This window comes from Microcaecilia unicolor, chromosome 4, assembly GCF_901765095.1.
Source record: "Microcaecilia unicolor chromosome 4, aMicUni1.1, whole genome shotgun sequence".
Taxonomy (NCBI): domain Eukaryota; kingdom Metazoa; phylum Chordata; class Amphibia; order Gymnophiona; family Siphonopidae; genus Microcaecilia; species Microcaecilia unicolor.
In genome coordinates, this window is record NC_044034.1 from 93,038,671 (window position 1) to 93,056,990 (window position 18,320).

General features: G+C 43.2%; 1 protein-coding gene across 1 annotated transcript; it reads right to left on the reverse strand.

Annotated features, from left to right (window-relative positions):
* Window positions 1-4,576: 4,576 nt before the first annotated feature.
* LOC115467906 (motilin receptor-like) lies at window positions 4,577-17,815 on the reverse strand. Its single transcript, XM_030199418.1, has 3 exons — window positions 17,293-17,815; window positions 12,707-12,784; window positions 4,577-4,900 (listed from the first exon to the last, which is right to left on the reverse strand). Exons 1-3 carry the CDS (start codon window positions 17,798-17,800, stop codon window positions 4,584-4,586), a joined length of 903 nt encoding a protein of 300 aa, XP_030055278.1. The 5' UTR covers window positions 17,801-17,815; the 3' UTR covers window positions 4,577-4,583.
* Window positions 17,816-18,320: the final 505 nt, after the last annotated feature.

Sequence of the window (18,320 nt, forward strand, 5' to 3'; positions counted from 1 at the left end):
CTACACTTTCCAGTATCCACAGGCATTCTATAACTCAGTCCCGGCCAGAAGGAGTATTCTGAACACAAAAGGTTTACTTAAAAGAAAACATGTAGCAAAAAGTCCAAAAACTCTTCACAGCAACAACATTTACAGGCAGAGGCAGAAAAACAAAATAAGCATCGTAAGACAGTTTTCTGTTATGTTTTTCCAAGGTCCTCTAGTCTTTGAAGGCGCATTAGAAAGTCTTTTACTACTATACCCTACCTGAGCTGATTCTTCCCCAGAATTGCTAGGATCTTCTGTACTACTTCAGTTTTCTTACTGTTTCTCCTGTGTCAGCTTATACCTAAAGTCTAACGCAGCTCAGCAGCTCTGTCACTGTTTTCCACTCCTTGCTCCTCCAGGTGCAGTGGCTGAGCTACCCAAAGACCCTCTTCCCCTTGCTTTGTAGTACAATGGCCGGAGAAGCAGGAGCCAAAGACAACGTTCAAAAGTGGCTGGGATTTTATACCAGCCATAGTTCCACTCCAAGAGAGGTCTCCTTCTACCATTAGTTCACTAGTCAGAAGAGTTCTCCCTGTGTTCCAGAAGCCATGGGGGTATTTACAAGTCAAAGTCTAATACCTTAGTACAGCCACTAGAGGTCTCTGCAAATTCTCAATGGAGCTGAGCCATAGCTGTGTGTACATATTTATTTATTAGGATTTATTTACTGCATTTTTTAAGGAATTCACTTAAAGCTGTGTACAGCAAGAATAAGTCAAACATAAGCAATAGACAATTACAGCAATAAAAATATTCAAACAACAATACAAAGTATGGCATAGTATGCTACATTAAAATGTCATCACAATACACAATAAAACATTTTAGTAGACAGCATAGGGTGTAAGCAAAGATGGAACATATAGATAGATAAGACAGAGTAATAGGAGTAAGAAAATGAGGTACTAATTTAAAAAAGTTGCAAATGAGGTTAGAAAGGGACTTGAATATTATTTTAGCTAGGGTAGGAGTGGATAAATATGTCCTGCTATAGTATGTGCAGTCAGTATCATTCCGTGTGTGTGTGTGTGTGTACTGGGCTCCCATGTTTAAAGAGGAATTCTATAACGGCATGTTTTCATAAAAGTACAGTACTTTCATGCTTTTCTCTGTGCAGACTTTTGTTGAGTTTTCAAATTGAAAGTATGTATCTACTTTCACTTTGACAATTACCCCCTCCCCCAAATCTATGCTTATATTTATTCCTTTTATTTGGGGTGCACTAATTTCCTAGGTTAAAATATGCACATACACTGGAACCTTCAAGAATGCAAGTACTTGGAAAGCCATTCCCAAGCTCACCCTCGGCAACACCTTCTAAAAGTGGGTAAATGTACATGTCCACAAGTTGTAGACATTTAAGTTTACCCACATTTCGGGTGGGCAATTTTAGATCAAGCCAGTTCTGCCAGTAAAGTACTGCTTTACCATGGAAATGCCTTTGAAATTACTCTGTTAATGTTCATTATTTAACTTTTTTATTTTTGCAGTTTGCTCATGGGAACCTACAAATAAGCCCGTGGAAAACGCCCAGTACAAGATAAGTGCTAATCCCTATATAAAAATACAAAAAAAAAGGTTAAAAAATAGGAGTTTAAGCACTCTACAAAGGGAGAAAGACTAGTGAGGATTCCTGCTAGTCGCCGCACTGGTAAGTAAAGAGAACCAGTGGCACAGCAGAGCGGTGCTTTTCCACATTAAGGGAAACAGCACCGGGAATCTGAAGTCACTTACCTCTATAATAAACAAGCTGTATGAAGCACAGCAGTTTGCAATTGTGTGGTTAGAATTATTGTATAATCACAATATGCTTTAGCATCAATAGCACAGAAAATTATAGCCAAAGTAGATGGTACATATCCACTGAATGAAAATGTAGCCTGAGGTGTAGGGGGAGGCTCATGGGTCATTGGCAGGCCTCTCAAATTTATATTCTAGCCTGCTCTCCACATTAATTACGCCTTTCCTCACCCAGGAACTTCAATAACAACCTGTGTTTCAGAAGACGAAGTGAGTCTCTGTTCGTAGCCTAACTGCAGGGCCGCCGAGAGACTGGGCCAGGCCCGGGACAAGGCCGCCCCCGGGGCCCCTCCCCCACCCGAGGTCGCCGGGTCCACCTGCCACCGAGCCCTCCCTCCACCCCCGGGCCCTCTGCACTGAGCTTAAGCGCCTCACCTTTGAAAGCGCAGCAACAAGCAGCGGCAGACCACTCCTTCCTTCCATGTCCCGCCCTCGCGGAAGTTATGTCAGGTGAGGGCGGGACACGGAAGGAAGGAGTGGTCTGCTGCTGCTTGCTGCGCTTTCGAAGGTAAGGCGCTTAAGTTCAATGACAGGGAGCGACGGAGGGCGGGCGGGCCGGACTGCGGCAGTGGCGCCGGGCCCAGGGAATTTTGTCCCCCCTCCCCCTCTCGGCAGCCCTGCCTAACTGATGCATTCTTAAAACCAACTAGTAAGTGTTGTTACGAGAATAGCCTGTGCTGTTCCATCCTAGGATCTGTGCACATTGTTCTTTAACACTTTGCCACTGGTTGGATCATGGAAAAGAAGCCTAGTCAGGAATCGAACTTGGAGCTTCAGCATGGCACAGTGTTATTGTTTGGACAGTTCATTATATATAAATAAATGTATATAAACATAGACATGAAAGAAAGTCAATAAGACAATAAGGTACATTTAGGTATAGCATCTATATCCTAAAGATGTACCTTCTTTATTGTACCCCCTGTCCTTCTCATATATATCACAAAAGATGGCACAGTGTAGCAGTATGCATAGATAGCTAACAGTACTATTATGGCATGGCTGGTATGGTAGGATCCAGGTTTACTATTCCTTATCCATGGAGCCGTTTGGGCCAGAGTGCACTGTGGAGGTGACATGCTCAGACCTGGGAATAGAGAAGAGACAGTTGCTACTGCTATCGTGGCAGCCCCTGCTGGCAAAGGAGCAATGCTACCTGGGAAGTGGCAAGGGAAAATGCAAGAGAATGCTGAGGGATAAAATGGTGATAAAATAGACCTTTAAAAAAATATATATCATATTATATATTTAATTCCTGGATCATCACCTTGTATCTCTAGAACAAAAACACCATTTTCAAGGGGTAACAGAATTCTTCCAGGCAGAAAATATTAGGGGTAGGGCATCCTTTTGAGAAAGGCATATAACATTTTCTTTTGCTAATAGTTATCCTGTGGTATATATTACAAATCAAGACAATAGCTTTTGTTTTTCATGTTAATGCCTTAGATATAGAGGCATATTTTCAAAGCACATAGACTTTAAAAAAAGTTATGTGGAGGGGCATTTTTGATAGTGCTTCTAAATCGGACTTTGGACATTTATGCTAAATGTACCAAATAGTAAATATACCCATTTTCGATAAAAGAAAAACCTCTATTTTTTTTAAATACCGTTTCGAAGAAGGTTTTGTGCTTTGTGCGTTTATCTTTTTAGGCCATTTTAGACCCCCTCCCCCCCACATGTTAAAACACATAAAATCAAGCCATTGGGATGTAGGAGGGGCCAGCATTATTAGCAGACTGGTCACCCAGACAACCCAGGAGAGATAGAGGGCACTGCTATGGACATGATATAAATGCTCCCAGGTACACACTTCACTGTTGCTCTCTTATCTTGTTTGCTAAGCCTTCCAAAACCCACTACCCCCAACTGTACACCACTACAATAGCCCTTATGGGTGAAGGGGGCACCTATACGTGGTTACAGTGGGTTTCTGGTGAGTTTTGGAGGGGTCACAATTTCCACCACAAGTGTAGTAGGTAGGAGGAGATATGAGCCCGGGTCCACCTGTCTACAGTGTACTGCACCCACCACTACAATACTCCATGGACCTGGCTATAACATCTGAGGCTGTCATAGAGGCTAGCGAGTACTATTTTTATTCACATTTTGGGGGGATGGGAGAGTTAGGGGGAGTTAATCCTGGTATCCCTCCAGTGGTCATCTGGTCTTTTAGGCCACCTTTTTGTGTCTTATTTGTTAGAAAAACAGGCCTAGACTGAAACGTTGATGTTTTCACCCCAGATGTTTTGGTTTTGTTCCATTATGGCTGTAAAACGTTCAAGTGTTAGGCACGCCCTAATACCACCTTTGAAATGTCCCTGACATACCCCCTTTGTGATTTGTACACACTGCAGATGAAATGCATAGAGAGACATCTGCAAAACAGGTTTCAAAAATATCGATTTGGATGTTTATGACACTTTTTGGACGTTTTTCTCTTTTGAAAATGAGCCCCGTAGTAACCTATGGAACTTTGTAAGTCTAAGTGTTTTGAAAATGAATCTCTTAGTGTACTCATATTTTGTAATTTTTTTTCCAAAACTGGGTAGGTTTGTCATATTACCACAATTTCTTGTCTAATTTACTTATGGATCAAAGAATGAAGGGACTAGACAGAAATACACTTGAAGTTACAATACGTAGACATTACAATAAATAACAGCTGATCGTTAATGATGTCACTGCTAAACTGAACTGCCCTTATAGTAAGATATCTTCAAATATGCCTCACAGACATACACAATATAATCTTAAATATTAGTCGCATAGTCATTCTGTATGCTGGTACCGGTGTCCGTGTATCCTCCAGTGTCATCTCTGGTAACAGAGTAAGCTCTTTCCCCTGGTGGGTCCGGTCTCAGGAGCTTGTATGCTGCAGATCTGTATTTCTTTGAAATAAGGTTGTAGAGGATCGGGTTGATGGATGCACTTAGGTAGAAAAGCAGCATTGCGACTATATTAAAGTATTGAGAAAAGTAGAGCATCTGTAGATCTGATGTGTTTATGAATATAATCCTGCCGATATGGAAGGGCAACCAGCAGATTACAAACGCTACAACTACCACAGCTGTAAAACAAGAGAACAGGTAAAACTTCAATCCCATTCAGAACCTGAAACTGCAGTAAGAATAACTGTCCACTTTTTAATCTGAATGCTGGCACAGTAACACTCAACCAAAGGATATCTAACTGTTGTGTACTTGGGAAGTCTAGTTGTAGTACGTTCCTTTCTTTTTATGACCTTTTGGTGAGTAGTAAGAGAAAGTTGAGAAGAAATTCCATTTAATGCCATGATTGTAGCTTGCTGAAGGAATAGCCTGCTGACCTATTAGTAAACCGCAATACAAAAACAAGATATTTTGTGGCCTAAGCATGGTATTCCAACAGAAAAAGTAATACGCAGCTTTTAGCAATAAGATGGGATGGCTCCTTGTGTAAAAACAGGCATACTAATTTCTGTGCTTGAATCTTATGAGCCATAGAAATAGGCTGAGTGTAAGTCCTAATCTGAGTCAACATGGATGAGAACTCTGAAATCTTAATTATTTTGTTCCATAGTTTTATATAATAATATAGTTCAAATATTCATATCTTCTTTGTAAATAAGTATGTCCAGAAAAGATATGATTAACCATTACAGTAACTCTTCTGATCTAGGGAGCTGAGCCATGCCACAAATTTTACCAACCACTGGAGAGGAGAGAGATATGTTGGCATGGGGAAGGAAGAGAGGGGAGAAGCTGAACAGGAAAATATAAGTACACAGAGAAAGGGAGATACCGAACATTGGAGGAAGATAGAGGCACAGAGATGGAAGAAGATGGATAGTGGACATGGAGACAATCAGGGGCATTTTCGAAAGAGAAGGGCGCCCATCTTCCGACACAAATTGGGAGATGGGCGTCCTTCTCTCAGGGTCGCCCAAATCGGCATAATCGAAAGCCGATTTTGGGTGTCCTCAACTGCAGTCCATCGCGGGGATGACCAAGGTTCACGGGGGCGTTTGGAAGCGTAGCGAAGGCGGTACTGGGGTATGCTTAAGAGATGGGCATCCTAGGCCGATAATGGAAAAACAGAAGGACGTCCCTGACGAGCATTTGGTTGACTTTACTTGGGCCATTTTTTTCACGACCAAGCTTCAAAAAGGTGCCCGAACTGACCAGGTGACCACTGGAGGGAATCGGGGATGACCTCCCCTTACTCCTCCAGTGGTCACCAACCCCCTCCCACCCTAAAAAAAAAATTTTTCCAGCCTCTGTGCCAGCCTCAAATGTCATATTCAGCTCCATGACAGCAGTATGCAGGTCCCTGGAGCAGTTTTAGTGGGTGCAGTGCATTTCAGGCAGGCAGACCCAGGCCCATCCCCCCTACCTGTTACACTTGTGGTGGTAAATGTGAGCCCTTCAAAACCCACCCAAAACCCACATCTAGGTGCCCCCTTCACCCCTTAGGGCTATGGTAGTGGTGTACAGTTGTGGGGAGTGGGTTTTGGAGGGGGGGTTGGGGGGCTCAGCACCGAAGGTAAGGGAGCTATGCACCTGGGATCAATTTCTGAACTCCACTGCAGTGCCCCCTAGGGTACCCGATTGGTGTCCTGGCATGTGAGGGGGACCAGTGCACTATGAATTCTGGCTCCTCCCACAACCAAATGGCTTGGATTTGGTCATTTTTGAGATGAGCATCCTTGGTTTCCAATATCGCCGAAAACCAGGGACAACCGTTTCTAAGTTCGACCATCTCAACATTTAGGTCAACCATCTCTAAGGTCGACCTAAATGTTGAGATTTGGGAGTCCCCGACCGTATTATCGAAACAAAAGATGAACATCCATCTTGTTTCGATAATAGTGGTTTCCCCGCCCCTTCACCGGGACGTCCTTAGAGATGGGCGCCCTTAGAGATGGTCGTCCCCGTTTGATTATGCCCCTCAATGTCAAACGGACAGGAGACCTTGGTGAGTGAGTTAAGAGAAGATGGAGGGAAGCAGAAACCAGAGCCTGGGGCTAACATGATTTGAAAAATAAAATGACCAGACAACAAAAGGTAGAAAAAATAATTGTATTTTTCCATTTTGTGATTAGAATATGTCAGATTTGAAATGTACATCCTGCCAGAGCTGGTGTTAGATATGGCCAGGGCCAGGGGCAGAAATTTGGAAGGGGATCCCAAAGCTTACTACTAGGCTGCACCTTCTTCAGCTTCCAGCTGGCCTGTGGTTCCCTCTGGCCAGGGGGGGCCAAGGGCAGTTGCCCTAGTTGTAACCCCTAACACCATCTGTGGCATGTGCTATCATATTTTGCACAGTGTAGGAGAAAATGCATCTTTTTCTATTTCCCTGGGGATGCACTACATGCAAGGTCTGGCCTCTTGGGATTTTGATTTAATTTGTTTATGGTTTGTGGACACTTATTCTGTATTTGCCATTTGTGTTCTGTGTGTATAACCAAAATATTGTTCAGGAGAATCCGCCTAAGCGGAGAACTGAAACGTCCCACGAGAAAACACGAAAGTGTAAAAAGAAAAGGTGGGAGGTTGATCACAGATACCAAAGACTGAAAAGATTAATCCTGAAGTAAAAACGTTTATTGATTAAAAAACTCGACACAAATGTTGTGTTTCGGCTGCTAGGCCTGCATGAGGAGTCTGTATAAACTGAAAACATCCAATGTCCTGAAATACAGAATGATCTGTGTACGTGTAATAATGTCCAATCCCTTATTGTAGAGGGTTGGATAATGGTCTTTAAAAGGACCCTTCATTTAAAAAAAGTTGTTCTTTGCCAGTGAAGTTTATTTTTGACTTGACACAAATGTTGTGTTTCTGCCGCTAGGCCTGCATGAGGAGTCTGTATAAACAGAAAACATCCAATTTCCTGAAATACAGAATGATCTGTGTACGTGTAATCGTTTATTGTTTATTTATTTTCTATACCGTTTCTTGTTGCATACACAATAATAATGTCCAATCTTTTATTGTAAAGGGTTGGATAATGGTCTTTAAACACAACGTTTGTGTCGAGTCTTTTAATCAATAAACGCTTTTACTTCAGGATTCATCTTTTCAGTCTTTGGTATCCGTGATCAACCTCCCACCTTTTTGTTTTTACACCAAAATATTGTTAGCATGAATTTTCTATGTAGTATTCTGTAGTAATTGGCTTGTTCAGTTTTCTCGATAGGTGTATTGATATTTTAGAGCCCTACTGAAATATTTAGGTCCCTAAAATATCATAGGTAGGATCCTTGTTTTGGATGTTAGTGTTGGCATGATAGATTTGCTCTAGGTTCTGAGTGACTGTTTGTTTGTTAGATTTTTGTACTATACAATATGCCTGTTATTAAGCTAACACTAGAAACAAATGTTTTTGTAAGGTGAGTTTTATAGGGAAATGGCCTAGCCCTGCTCTGTGGATGCAGAATATTTGGGGGAAGCATATGTGTGTTGGAGGACTGTGGCTTAAATGGAAGATGAAGAGTGCACCCTCTTGTACTTTTCCTAGCCCTCAACGTGGCCTGCAGCCACTGAAGCCAGCACTGAAGTTATTGGGAGTGGGGTAGGTGTTCGGTAGGGGCAGGGGTAGGGCATGGGTGCATCAGGTGGCAGGTGTTTCTCTAGTGCCACCCATTCAATCTGTTGGCCTACCCAAAAATTGCCTTCTGGCTTAGCCACTGGCTGCTAGACTAACAAAGAACCCCCAGGTGTTATGGAGGGGGGAAAGGAAGAGTCAGACTATGCCATTTGTGGTGTGTGTATGTGGGGGGGGTTGTGCTTAAGGAGGACTAGTATGGGGTGGTAGTGTCCAGGGGATGGTACTGAAGTTCTGATGGTGGTGGGGGGGGGGGGGGGCAAAAGTGTCAAAGGAAGGGTTAGGAAGGTGTGGAACTATTGCAGCAGGTTTCTTTTTTTTTCATTTTGGCAGCACTATGGCCCATGTTCCATGCCTGTGCAGTTAGCACAGATGCAGTTGCATTATTATTATTATTAGCATTTGTATAGCGCTACCAGACGCACGCAGCGCTAAACACCTGATACAAAGAGACAGTCCCTGCTCAAAAGAGCTATCTGCTGAGGCATGAAATGTGAGACTGCACATTATTTTCAGGGCATATGCTGGCCGTGCCCCTGCAATTACCACACAGGCTTTGCAGTTAAAGCACCTTAAAGTTTGCAGTTAATGTATGTTAAGTGCAAAAACGTACTACACATTAGTAAAAGGGCCCCTATGTATTTTATTTCTGTTTTTATATGGGACAAAATCACACATTTTTCTAAAAAAAAAAAAAATTATATATATATATATCTGAGCTGGACTTTATGATGGACCTATGATCTGTTATTTTGAGATTCACATCAGTCATATTAAAGCATTTGCTACAACTAGACTTCACAACTATATGACAGATTTCTTATTCATTATATTATATTGTTGGCTTGGTTGGTTGTTTCCTCCTTTTCAAAACATTCCTTGAAATTTTCTAAAGTTTTACAGTTACACTACCATGTGGGCTGATACAGTACCAAATAACAGTCCAGTCAGAGGAAAATACACATTACTTAGCAAAGTTAGCAATGGAAACAACTGGAAATGTTACATTAGACATTCAGTTAACTGCACTTTGGTCATATATACTTGTTTAAGAAAACAAATGTAAATGGTATAACAGAACTGTTACTGAGAAAGTTTTAAAGAGCTGCATGGTGAGTTATATAATAATTTATCATGTATGCTGTGGTAATCTGTTAATGACTAATTTCAAGGCACAAAAAATACATTCTTTTAACAGATGTCTGCATTGAATAAGTATTTGTTTAAGACAGAACAATTGTATTGCCATATCTGGTTGTTTCAGGCACATTAAATGGACTTTTTTTTTTTTTTTTTAGCTTTTGATGTACACACCGGCTGGTCCTATTCTTTCCATTTTCACTATGCAGGTAAAACCAGGGGTTAAAAGAATTAGTAAGAATATTTGACAGTGAATGCTCTACTCCGTCTGTGTCTCCTCCTCATGCAGTTCTGTGAGGCTGTGACCGTTTTGGAAAGCAGTTGAGAGATTTTTATTTCCACTAATCTACAAAGTTACTATTTTAAATTGAGTTTTATGATGATAATTATAACAGCAGTGAGTGGCAGGAGAAATACATGAAAGAAAGATCGAACCAATATGAGGAAGGGTAAAAGAGTTCCAGGGTACAGAATCCCAGCAACAGGAAGATCATGTTAAAAAGTGACATGTTTACAGTGGAGCACTATTTCAGAAATTCTATAAATTGGCACCTCAGTTTATGTGCCCCAATGCCCTGTGCCTAGTCCCAATTCTATAATGCCATCTTGGCACCGAGATTCCATTATATACAATAGCAGTATAAGAATGCATTTGTATGCCCATGTGCTGCTGCACCCTCTAATGCCATGTCAATAGCAGGTGTAAGTTGGCTTGCTTAGGTGCACCAAGTATAGTTTATAGTATTCTATAAACTATGCACATACCTGGCACATATATCTGTGTTCTACTTATGCACCACCTATGTGTTTATCCCTCTTGCAGTTATGCACTAAGGCACTACCTTATAGAACTTAGTGCACAAAGGTGCCTACCACTGTTCCCTCTAAGTTGGTAGTCCTCCAACTGCATCGCTACCAGTAGGGGGCAGTGCTTCAATATTGTGTTTTTAATCTCCAAAGACAGGCAGGTTCCCTGGATTCCTGCAGAGCTTGTCTTTCCCTCAATATTGAGAATATGATAGTAAAACAGCACTCCCCACTGGCATGGATGTATGCGGAGGACTCCCACTTAGCTTAGAGGGAACAGGCACCACTTTATAGAATTGCCCCCATAGCTCACTTGTGCTTCCTCCATTGGCAGACTTGAGCACATCTACCCGAACCAGCTGCAGGGGGGTTGTGTAGGTGGATGTTGCATGTGGAGTGTGTGGGTATCTCAGTGCTGTAGCAAGGGCTAATGGCACCCCGGGCGGGTCGCCGCTGTGCACACACCCCCCCCCCCGGGTGCAGCACGGCGCGACCCCCCCCTCTGCGGTGTACCCCTCCGGAGCGCAACCCCCCCCCCCCCGGAGCGCATTCTTACCTGCGGGAGGGCCGATCCGCCCCGATTGCACATCACTCGGAGCTGCGTCGGCCCCGCTGGTTCCTGCTCTCTCTGCTCCGGAACAGGAAGTAACCTGTTCCGAGGCAGAGGGAGCAGGGAACCAGCGGGGCCGGCACCCCCGAGCGCGTGCACTCGGGCCGGACGGCCCCTCCCGCCCCCCCTTCCTGCGCTACTGGTGTATCTGTATATATAAGTAGAGGGTGTATATGGGAGTGTGTTAAAGAGAGGAGTTGAATGTGATGTGTCTGGGGTTGGGATACCATAAGTAATTGTGTAGTGGGGCATGGGGCCATATACTTTTCCTCTTTCACTCTTCTCTGCACTCCATGGTCTTTTCTTCTCTACCCCCCTATTGCTCCTTCCCCTCAACTTTCCCTCCTCCTTTCTTCTATTTACTCCTTTTTCTCTCTTTTGCTTTCTAATCTATGTTCTCTCCGATTCCCCCCTTACTTCACTGATGCACCCATTTATCTCTCCTTCCCCTTCTACCCCCTTCCCTTCCTTTTGCTTCCCTCTCCTGTTAATTTCCATCTCCTTATGCTACTCATTTTCTCTAGCACCCTGCCCTCTTCCTCACAATGCTACTAAAAGCAAAGAAATTAAACAAAAATCACCTCTATCCTATATGCACAGGTTCCAAATACTTCAGTGCATAGTTTCTCAAGCAGAGGCAAAGCTAGGTGGGTCACCAGGGGAGCAGCCGCTCCCCCAAACGGACTTCTGACAGTGCCAGTGCCTATTTGTCACTTGATCTGTCACATTTAAAATATGCACCAGCGCCGTCAGCAGTCCACTCTCCGCTCCCCCCCACACCCTCAACCTGGCTACGCTACTGTTCTCAAGCCTGTGCTGGAGTATCCTCCAGCCAGTCTGGTTTTCAGGTCATCCATAATGAATATGTATGAGATAGATTTGTATGCATATTTACCTCATGCATATTAATTGAAGGTATCATGAAAATCAGACTGGCTGGGAAATACTCCAGGACCAACTTGAAAAACAGTAGTTCAGTTAACCAAGTTCAGACTCCAGGTACTAGCCTTTAAGGTCCTTAAAGGATGTGTACCACTTTGCCTCAGTTGTTACCTCAGCTCTTATATGCTTCCATGCTCTTTAGGTTCACTGATTGTGCCAACACTCAAAGACATGTGCCTCACAGATGCTAAAAAACGTTCCCTCAGGATCAGACCAAAGCCTACCCCTATGGAATACTTGATCACTGACCACTGCTATAGCACCGTAATCTACAAATTCTTCAGGAAAATACTAAAACTCTGTCTCTTTGGAGTGGCTGTCTAGAAATGGAGACAGAACTACCTGGTTTGGATATGTAGAAAATTATTAAGAGTTATTTTAAACAGTTGACATAGCAAAACTGCTCTAGCATCCTAAATACTGAATCCCCCATATCCCCTTTTCCTTCCTCGTTACCTATTCCCTACTTCACATTTTCAACTTCTCTTAATCCTTCCCTGGCCCATACTGCATTCCTTTATCCTAACAACTTTAAATTTCTGGACTCCCCATCTGCCGTTCTCCCTGTCCTTTGTTGTCACCTATCGTATCTTATTCTCAAAGATCATGTATTCTGCTACGTACCGGGCTTTATTTCAGAAACTTCAGGCAGATGTTTGATTTTACACCATAAGCATATAAAAACAAACAAGCTGTAAAATGCCTTGAAACAAGTAACCGATTCCGATGATGCTGATGAATATGGACAGTATGCAGTGAAAATAAACTTTTCAAAATGTTTTCACTTACCCAAAATCTTTACTGTTTGCTTGTGGCTCTTCTCCCTGGTGGCAGCATATGAGCCCTTGTTCTTCCATAAAGTTCTCCCTGTGAAACCAGAAAGGATATTTAAAATGGTGCCCCCATTGCTAAATGTCACAACACCAGACTGCAGAGCAGTAGCGTAGCCAGACCTCAATTTTTGGGTGGGCCTGGGGGTGGACTGGGTGGGCATGACCCACATATTTCCTCTCTGTCCATCCCCCTCTCGTAAAGATAAATACCTGGGCTGGCGGGGATCTCCGGGCTCTGCCAGCTGAAGAATCTTCTGGAGGCCCCCAAGGCATGAAAAGTCTCATCCCTGCGCCAGTCACCAGCGTGGTGGGAAGCATCGTTCAGCAGCATTGCCTGGGTGCCTGCCTGCCTTTTAAAATAATTTGTCTCCCCAGGCTCTGCTGCATTTATTCTTCGCCCGTTGCAAAGCGCTGCCATTCGCACAGGCTGCTCTGCTCCCCTTTGCTGCGTCCATCCGGTCCTCTCTGATCCACTTCCTGTAGTGGATACGTAGGGCCAGATGGACGCGGCGAAGGGGAGCAGAGCTGCCTGTGCGAACGGCAGCGCTTTGCGATGGGTGAAGAAGTAAATGCAGCGGAGACTGGGGAGACTAATTATTTTAAAAGGCAGGCAACGCTGCTGAATGCTGCTTCCTGGACCCGGCAGAGCCGCGGGAGAAAAGGCAGTGACAGCAGCAGGATGTTGGATGGGCGGGCCTGGAGGGAAAGTGGCTGGGCCTGGGCCCGTCCAGGCCTGCCCGTGGCTACGCCCCTGCTCCAGAGATCATCTGATTTTCATTTGTTTAAAGATATTCATTCAGGAAAGAATTTCATTGAGGGGGGTCTTTTACAACGTGGTGGTAAACCCAACACGGGCTTACTGCTGGCTAATCTAAACTACTGCCGGCCCAACGCAGTCACCGGCAGTAGTTCCGGGTTGAGCGCGAGTCATTTCTGGCGCTCCAGAATTTTAAACATTTTTTTCTAGTACGGCAATAACCAGATGGTAACTGGGCATTGCCACGTGCTGTCTGGTTACCACTGGGTTACTGCGGGAGCCCTTACCGCCACCTCAGTGGTTGGCGGTAAGTTCTCCTCGCTGCATGGCCACTCAGAATAGATAATACTTCAACCTCCATAGTTGATGGGATGGTATCCTCTGGGAGCTGATCAATTATCTATAGTTTCCTCAGGGATTCCACAGTGTCTTGTAAATATCTTAGGATGCTGGTGGTATTGGTTTAAGGATGGATTCCATGTAGCTCAATAGTGGGATGCCCAGTGTTCCCCAATTTATGCATTTTGGGTAGTAGATAGAAGGTACCTAGTTGAAGCTCTTAGGGGGTGCACAGGATGATTTACCAGTGAGGTTCAGGAAACAATCACTTCAGGAGATTGTGTAATTCCTTTTGATATTTTCTAGGGGGGTCTGAGGACAGGGGCTTGTAGAAGAGTTGCCTGTCTGCATCCTGTGAATATACCAATCCCTTTATGACAACCACAAAGACTTCTATTGTCAGCGTCTTTGAGGTTGCGGGTGGCATTGTATTCTCCAGGGCTTAGGTTATTGAGCAAACAATGTTGTTTGTTGATTATATTAGATTGGGAGCTGGAGCAAAAGAATCCAATGCCAATATCAAGTCCAGTGTTGCAACCATCTATGAACGTCAGCTGGATTGACTGCATTTCTAATGCCCTCACTTTAGAAGTTCTATTTCCGATTTACACATGTATATTGCAAACGCAAAACCTGATTTTAGAGAGCCAGTATTTACACATGTAAATCTTCTCTGTGTGTAGATTGCGAGAGGGTGTGGTTTAGGTGGGTCTTGGATAAACCAAAATCGACATATGTGTTTCACATTTCAGGAAAGGAATGCACATGTACATCCCAACATATCAACATATGTAGAGTTTCTCCCTGGCATGTACAGGTTTTCTAAAAGTGCTCATTTCAGGCAGTCCTTTGCAGGAGGGATTAAGATGGGTATATTCCTTAATCCCCCATTGTGTATTTTCCCTCCAAATTGAAACAAAGACTGCAACCGCTTCAGTTAATTAGGAGCATCCACATGTGTAGATACCCAAAATGGAAAACATGCACATGCAAGTGTCAACATGCACCCATGCAAGTTCTGAATACCATGTCAGCACTCACACATGTAGGTTGCTGTTTCCTCCATTGATGTTTTCTGCATGTGAAATGGTTGCTTTCACCCCCATGGGCATATACACATATACATGCATTCCTGCGTTTATTTTAGAAAAGGCTCTATATCGGCAGATCCTTTTCTTTCTAAAATACTACTGGAACTGTGTGTGTCCTGAGCTGGATGAATCAATTCAGATTTCTGTGTTCTAAGATGGGCCTCCACATCTGCAAAACTATTAATTTACTTGTGCACCAAATACTGCAGCAAATCTGCACAGTTCAGGGGGAAAATACCAACATGAGGATTCCATGGCAAATTAAGGCATTCATTTTATTTTAGTTTTTTTTTTTTCTTTTTGAAGCCCAGAAGTTTTCTTCTGCTTCTAGGTTTTGTTTTTTGTTACATTTGTACCGGGTGCTTTCCTACTCATGGCAGGCTCAATGTGGCTCACATGGGGCAATGGAGGGTTAAGTGACTTGCCCAGAGCACAAGGAGCTGCCTGTGCCTGAAGTGGGAATCGAACTCAGTTCCTCAGGACCAAAGTCCACCACCCTAACCACTAGGCCACTCCTCCAAAACATCTAGAATCCAATGCCACAAGCCTTCTACCACAAGTCCCTGGGGATTTCGTTTTACTTATTTTATATCCTCTCCGAATTCATCACAGTAACAGTCCTCAGCCAGGAACTATGCATCAGGCTCCTAGCCCCTGGAATAAGGAGCTCTAAATCCAGCCACTAGGTGTTGCCATTGTTCAGGGACTGTAAATGCTGCTTCTGTTGGATCCCCAGCCCCTGCCATGCCAAGTAGCAGTCATCCCAGTAATCAAGCCCAGGTTTTCTGTTTGGCTTTACCACTGAGCCACCAAGCTCACCCCCAAGGGATTGTACTCTTAAAAATAAAAGCAGCATAGATTTTGCCACAAGCTGCAGCCAACCTATTGTATTCCTTTTAAAGATACTTTGACTAAACTTTTGTCAGAAAAAGTGTAGCAAAGTTGTTCTCACCACCCTCGTTTCCTCTTCAGACCCATAGAATCTTACAGTTCTCACAGAGATACATTTGAAACCTATTTTTGCAGTTTTGAAGAATTCCTGACAATTGTCGTTCATGAACATTTGCTGACTGAATTCTGTATTTTTAGAACTTGCAGATTTCACAGGGGTTAAGATACATTTGAGGACTATATGCTCCCTGTGAAAATGTAACGCTCCTATGGGAGTCCAGCTCCTGGGTAGCACATTAAAGATGCACTTACCCCAAATATCAAGGGTTCGCTTCTTGTTCTGTTCTTCCGAATTTGCAGCACTAGGCACCCTAATCCTGTACTTCCTTTTATGCAAAATTCTGCCTAGGAAGGCATAAAGAATATTTAAATATAACATGACAATAGGAAAAACAAGATCACTTTTAGGATATGAATATCTGATCTTTATGGCACAGTCAGAACTTGTTTTTATCCCATCAATCAATCATCTGTGTGTAATAGGTTTCTCTCTCAAGGTACGTCTCCAAAGGGGTCGTTTGAGAAGTTCGGTACTCTTTATCTTCAGTTGATCTTATTGAAAATCTTTTTCATTAATTGAATATAGAAACAGCAGCAAACGAAACACAGGAAAAGTGGAACAGATACATATACACACAACCCCCTCCCCCATCGCAATAACCATCGATAATGTAGAGAGGGCTTTTGCTCTTACAGCCCTCTCTAGCCAACACACAGTTGAAAAAAGCGCCCTTATCCAACTATCCCTAAACCCCCCCCCCCCTTTTTCCCAACTCTGTACGAAAAGACACACACACAAAAAAGAAAGAAAGAAAAGAGAAACCCATATTTTCAGTTGATTTTAACACAAGTGAAAATTACTCTTATGTATACACGGAGTTTATTCTCTTAACTTTAAAATATATTCAGATATTTCCTTGACAAGTGGAACAACCCATTTCTTTGAAAGATAATATATGTGTACTTCCCAGAAAAGCAGAATTGGTTCTTATAAAAACTCTGAAACCCATACCCTGAACCTAGCTTTTAATCTGCAGTTTTGTCAATAAAATTAGCTAGTGCAAATGGTTTTGAATAATCCATGATTACGCTACATCATAAATCCAAAGAACATGGCATTTTCTCACACACAGTTTTCGGGCCAATGCTAGCTATTTGTTTTAACGCTTAGGCTTTACAAAGAATACCATCAATTCCATCTTCATCTTCCATACATACATACAGCTACTTTGGACGTCTGCACCCTATACTGAAAGACTTCGGATAAGCTGAAAAGAAGAAATATTTACAAAACAATAATACATACCGCGATAAAAGTGTGCCACTTACCCCAGATCCTAACTGCATGCTTATGATTTCTGAACTCTTTCTTTGCAGCATCAGACTCTCGAATTCTGTCCTTGCTCTTCCACAGGGTTCTCCCTATGAAGCTGTAAAGTATGTTCAGGCAGAACATGGGGATAAAGAAATAAATGGTGGTCACCCAAAGTAAAATGTTGAGGAGCCCAGATTCCTTGGCATATCTGGTGGGTTTGCATTCCCAGCTGGTTTCAGACGGGTCTGTGACGTTTTCCGGTTCTGTCCCAGCCAGGAAAAAAAAAGGGCCAGCAGAGAGCAAGGCGAAAGCCCAGAGGAAAACGATCACCGCCTTCACTCTTCTCTTGGTGATGAACACTTTAGCTTTCAGGGGGAAGCAGATCGCCAAATATCTTTCAATGCTCAATGCCGTTATGTGCAGGATGGTAGAATAAGTACATCCTTCGCCAATAAAATGGAAAAATCTGCACAGGAAGTCCCCAAATATCCAAGGCTTTGATCGCCAAAGACGGTAGAGGTCAAAGGGGAGGCAGAAAAGGATAATCATGTCTGACACAGCCATGCTGGACAAGTAGAAGTTGGTGGTAGTCTTCATGTCCTTGTATCTTCCGATAATTAGTATGGTAATAATGTTCCCAGTGACACCAACAAGCAACAAAATGATGCAGACAGTGGTCACAGGGATCAAAGCAGTGAGTGGGAAAAAGGAACAAAGGGTCTCCGTACAAGGAGGAATATCCGGGTAGCCGTAGCTATTGCTGTAGCCAGATCGGTTCTTCATTGTGTGATGTGGAAGAAATGTAGTCTAAAGAGGAAAGCAACTTGAACAGACTAAGAGAATTAAGTAAACAAATGAGCTTCAAGGAGTCAGGACACAACCCAGTTAACTCTGATTCAGATGGATGTCCAGTTGTTACCCTTGTGACCAATGAAAACCAAAATGACAAAGTGCTGCAAATTGTGTCACTCTGTATGTCACTAATCTGTTCTTGATATTAAGGATGGGTCACAAGAACCTGGACTGCTTGATCCACTGCTTTTCACTTATGAGGTATTGTAGACTTTGATCTGGTACGAATCTGCACTTCTTGTCTGTAGAAACAGGATGCTACTAG

What these genes read in the sequence shown, in the direction of transcription:
- LOC115467906 (XM_030199418.1), bottom strand. Translation starts at nt 17,800, where the DNA reads ATGAAGACTACCACCAACTTCTACTTGTCCAGCATGGCTGTGTCAGAC. An exon ending in AGGGAGAACCCTGTGGAAGA is followed by an intron (nt 12,785 to 17,292) that starts GCAAGGACAGAA and finishes CTGGTTTCACAG; the next exon opens with GGAGAACTTTATGGAAGAAC. An exon ending in GCAAACAGTAAAGATTTTGG is followed by an intron (nt 4,901 to 12,706) that starts GTAAGTGAAAAC and finishes CTTGTTTTACAG; the next exon opens with CTGTGGTAGTTGTAGCGTTT.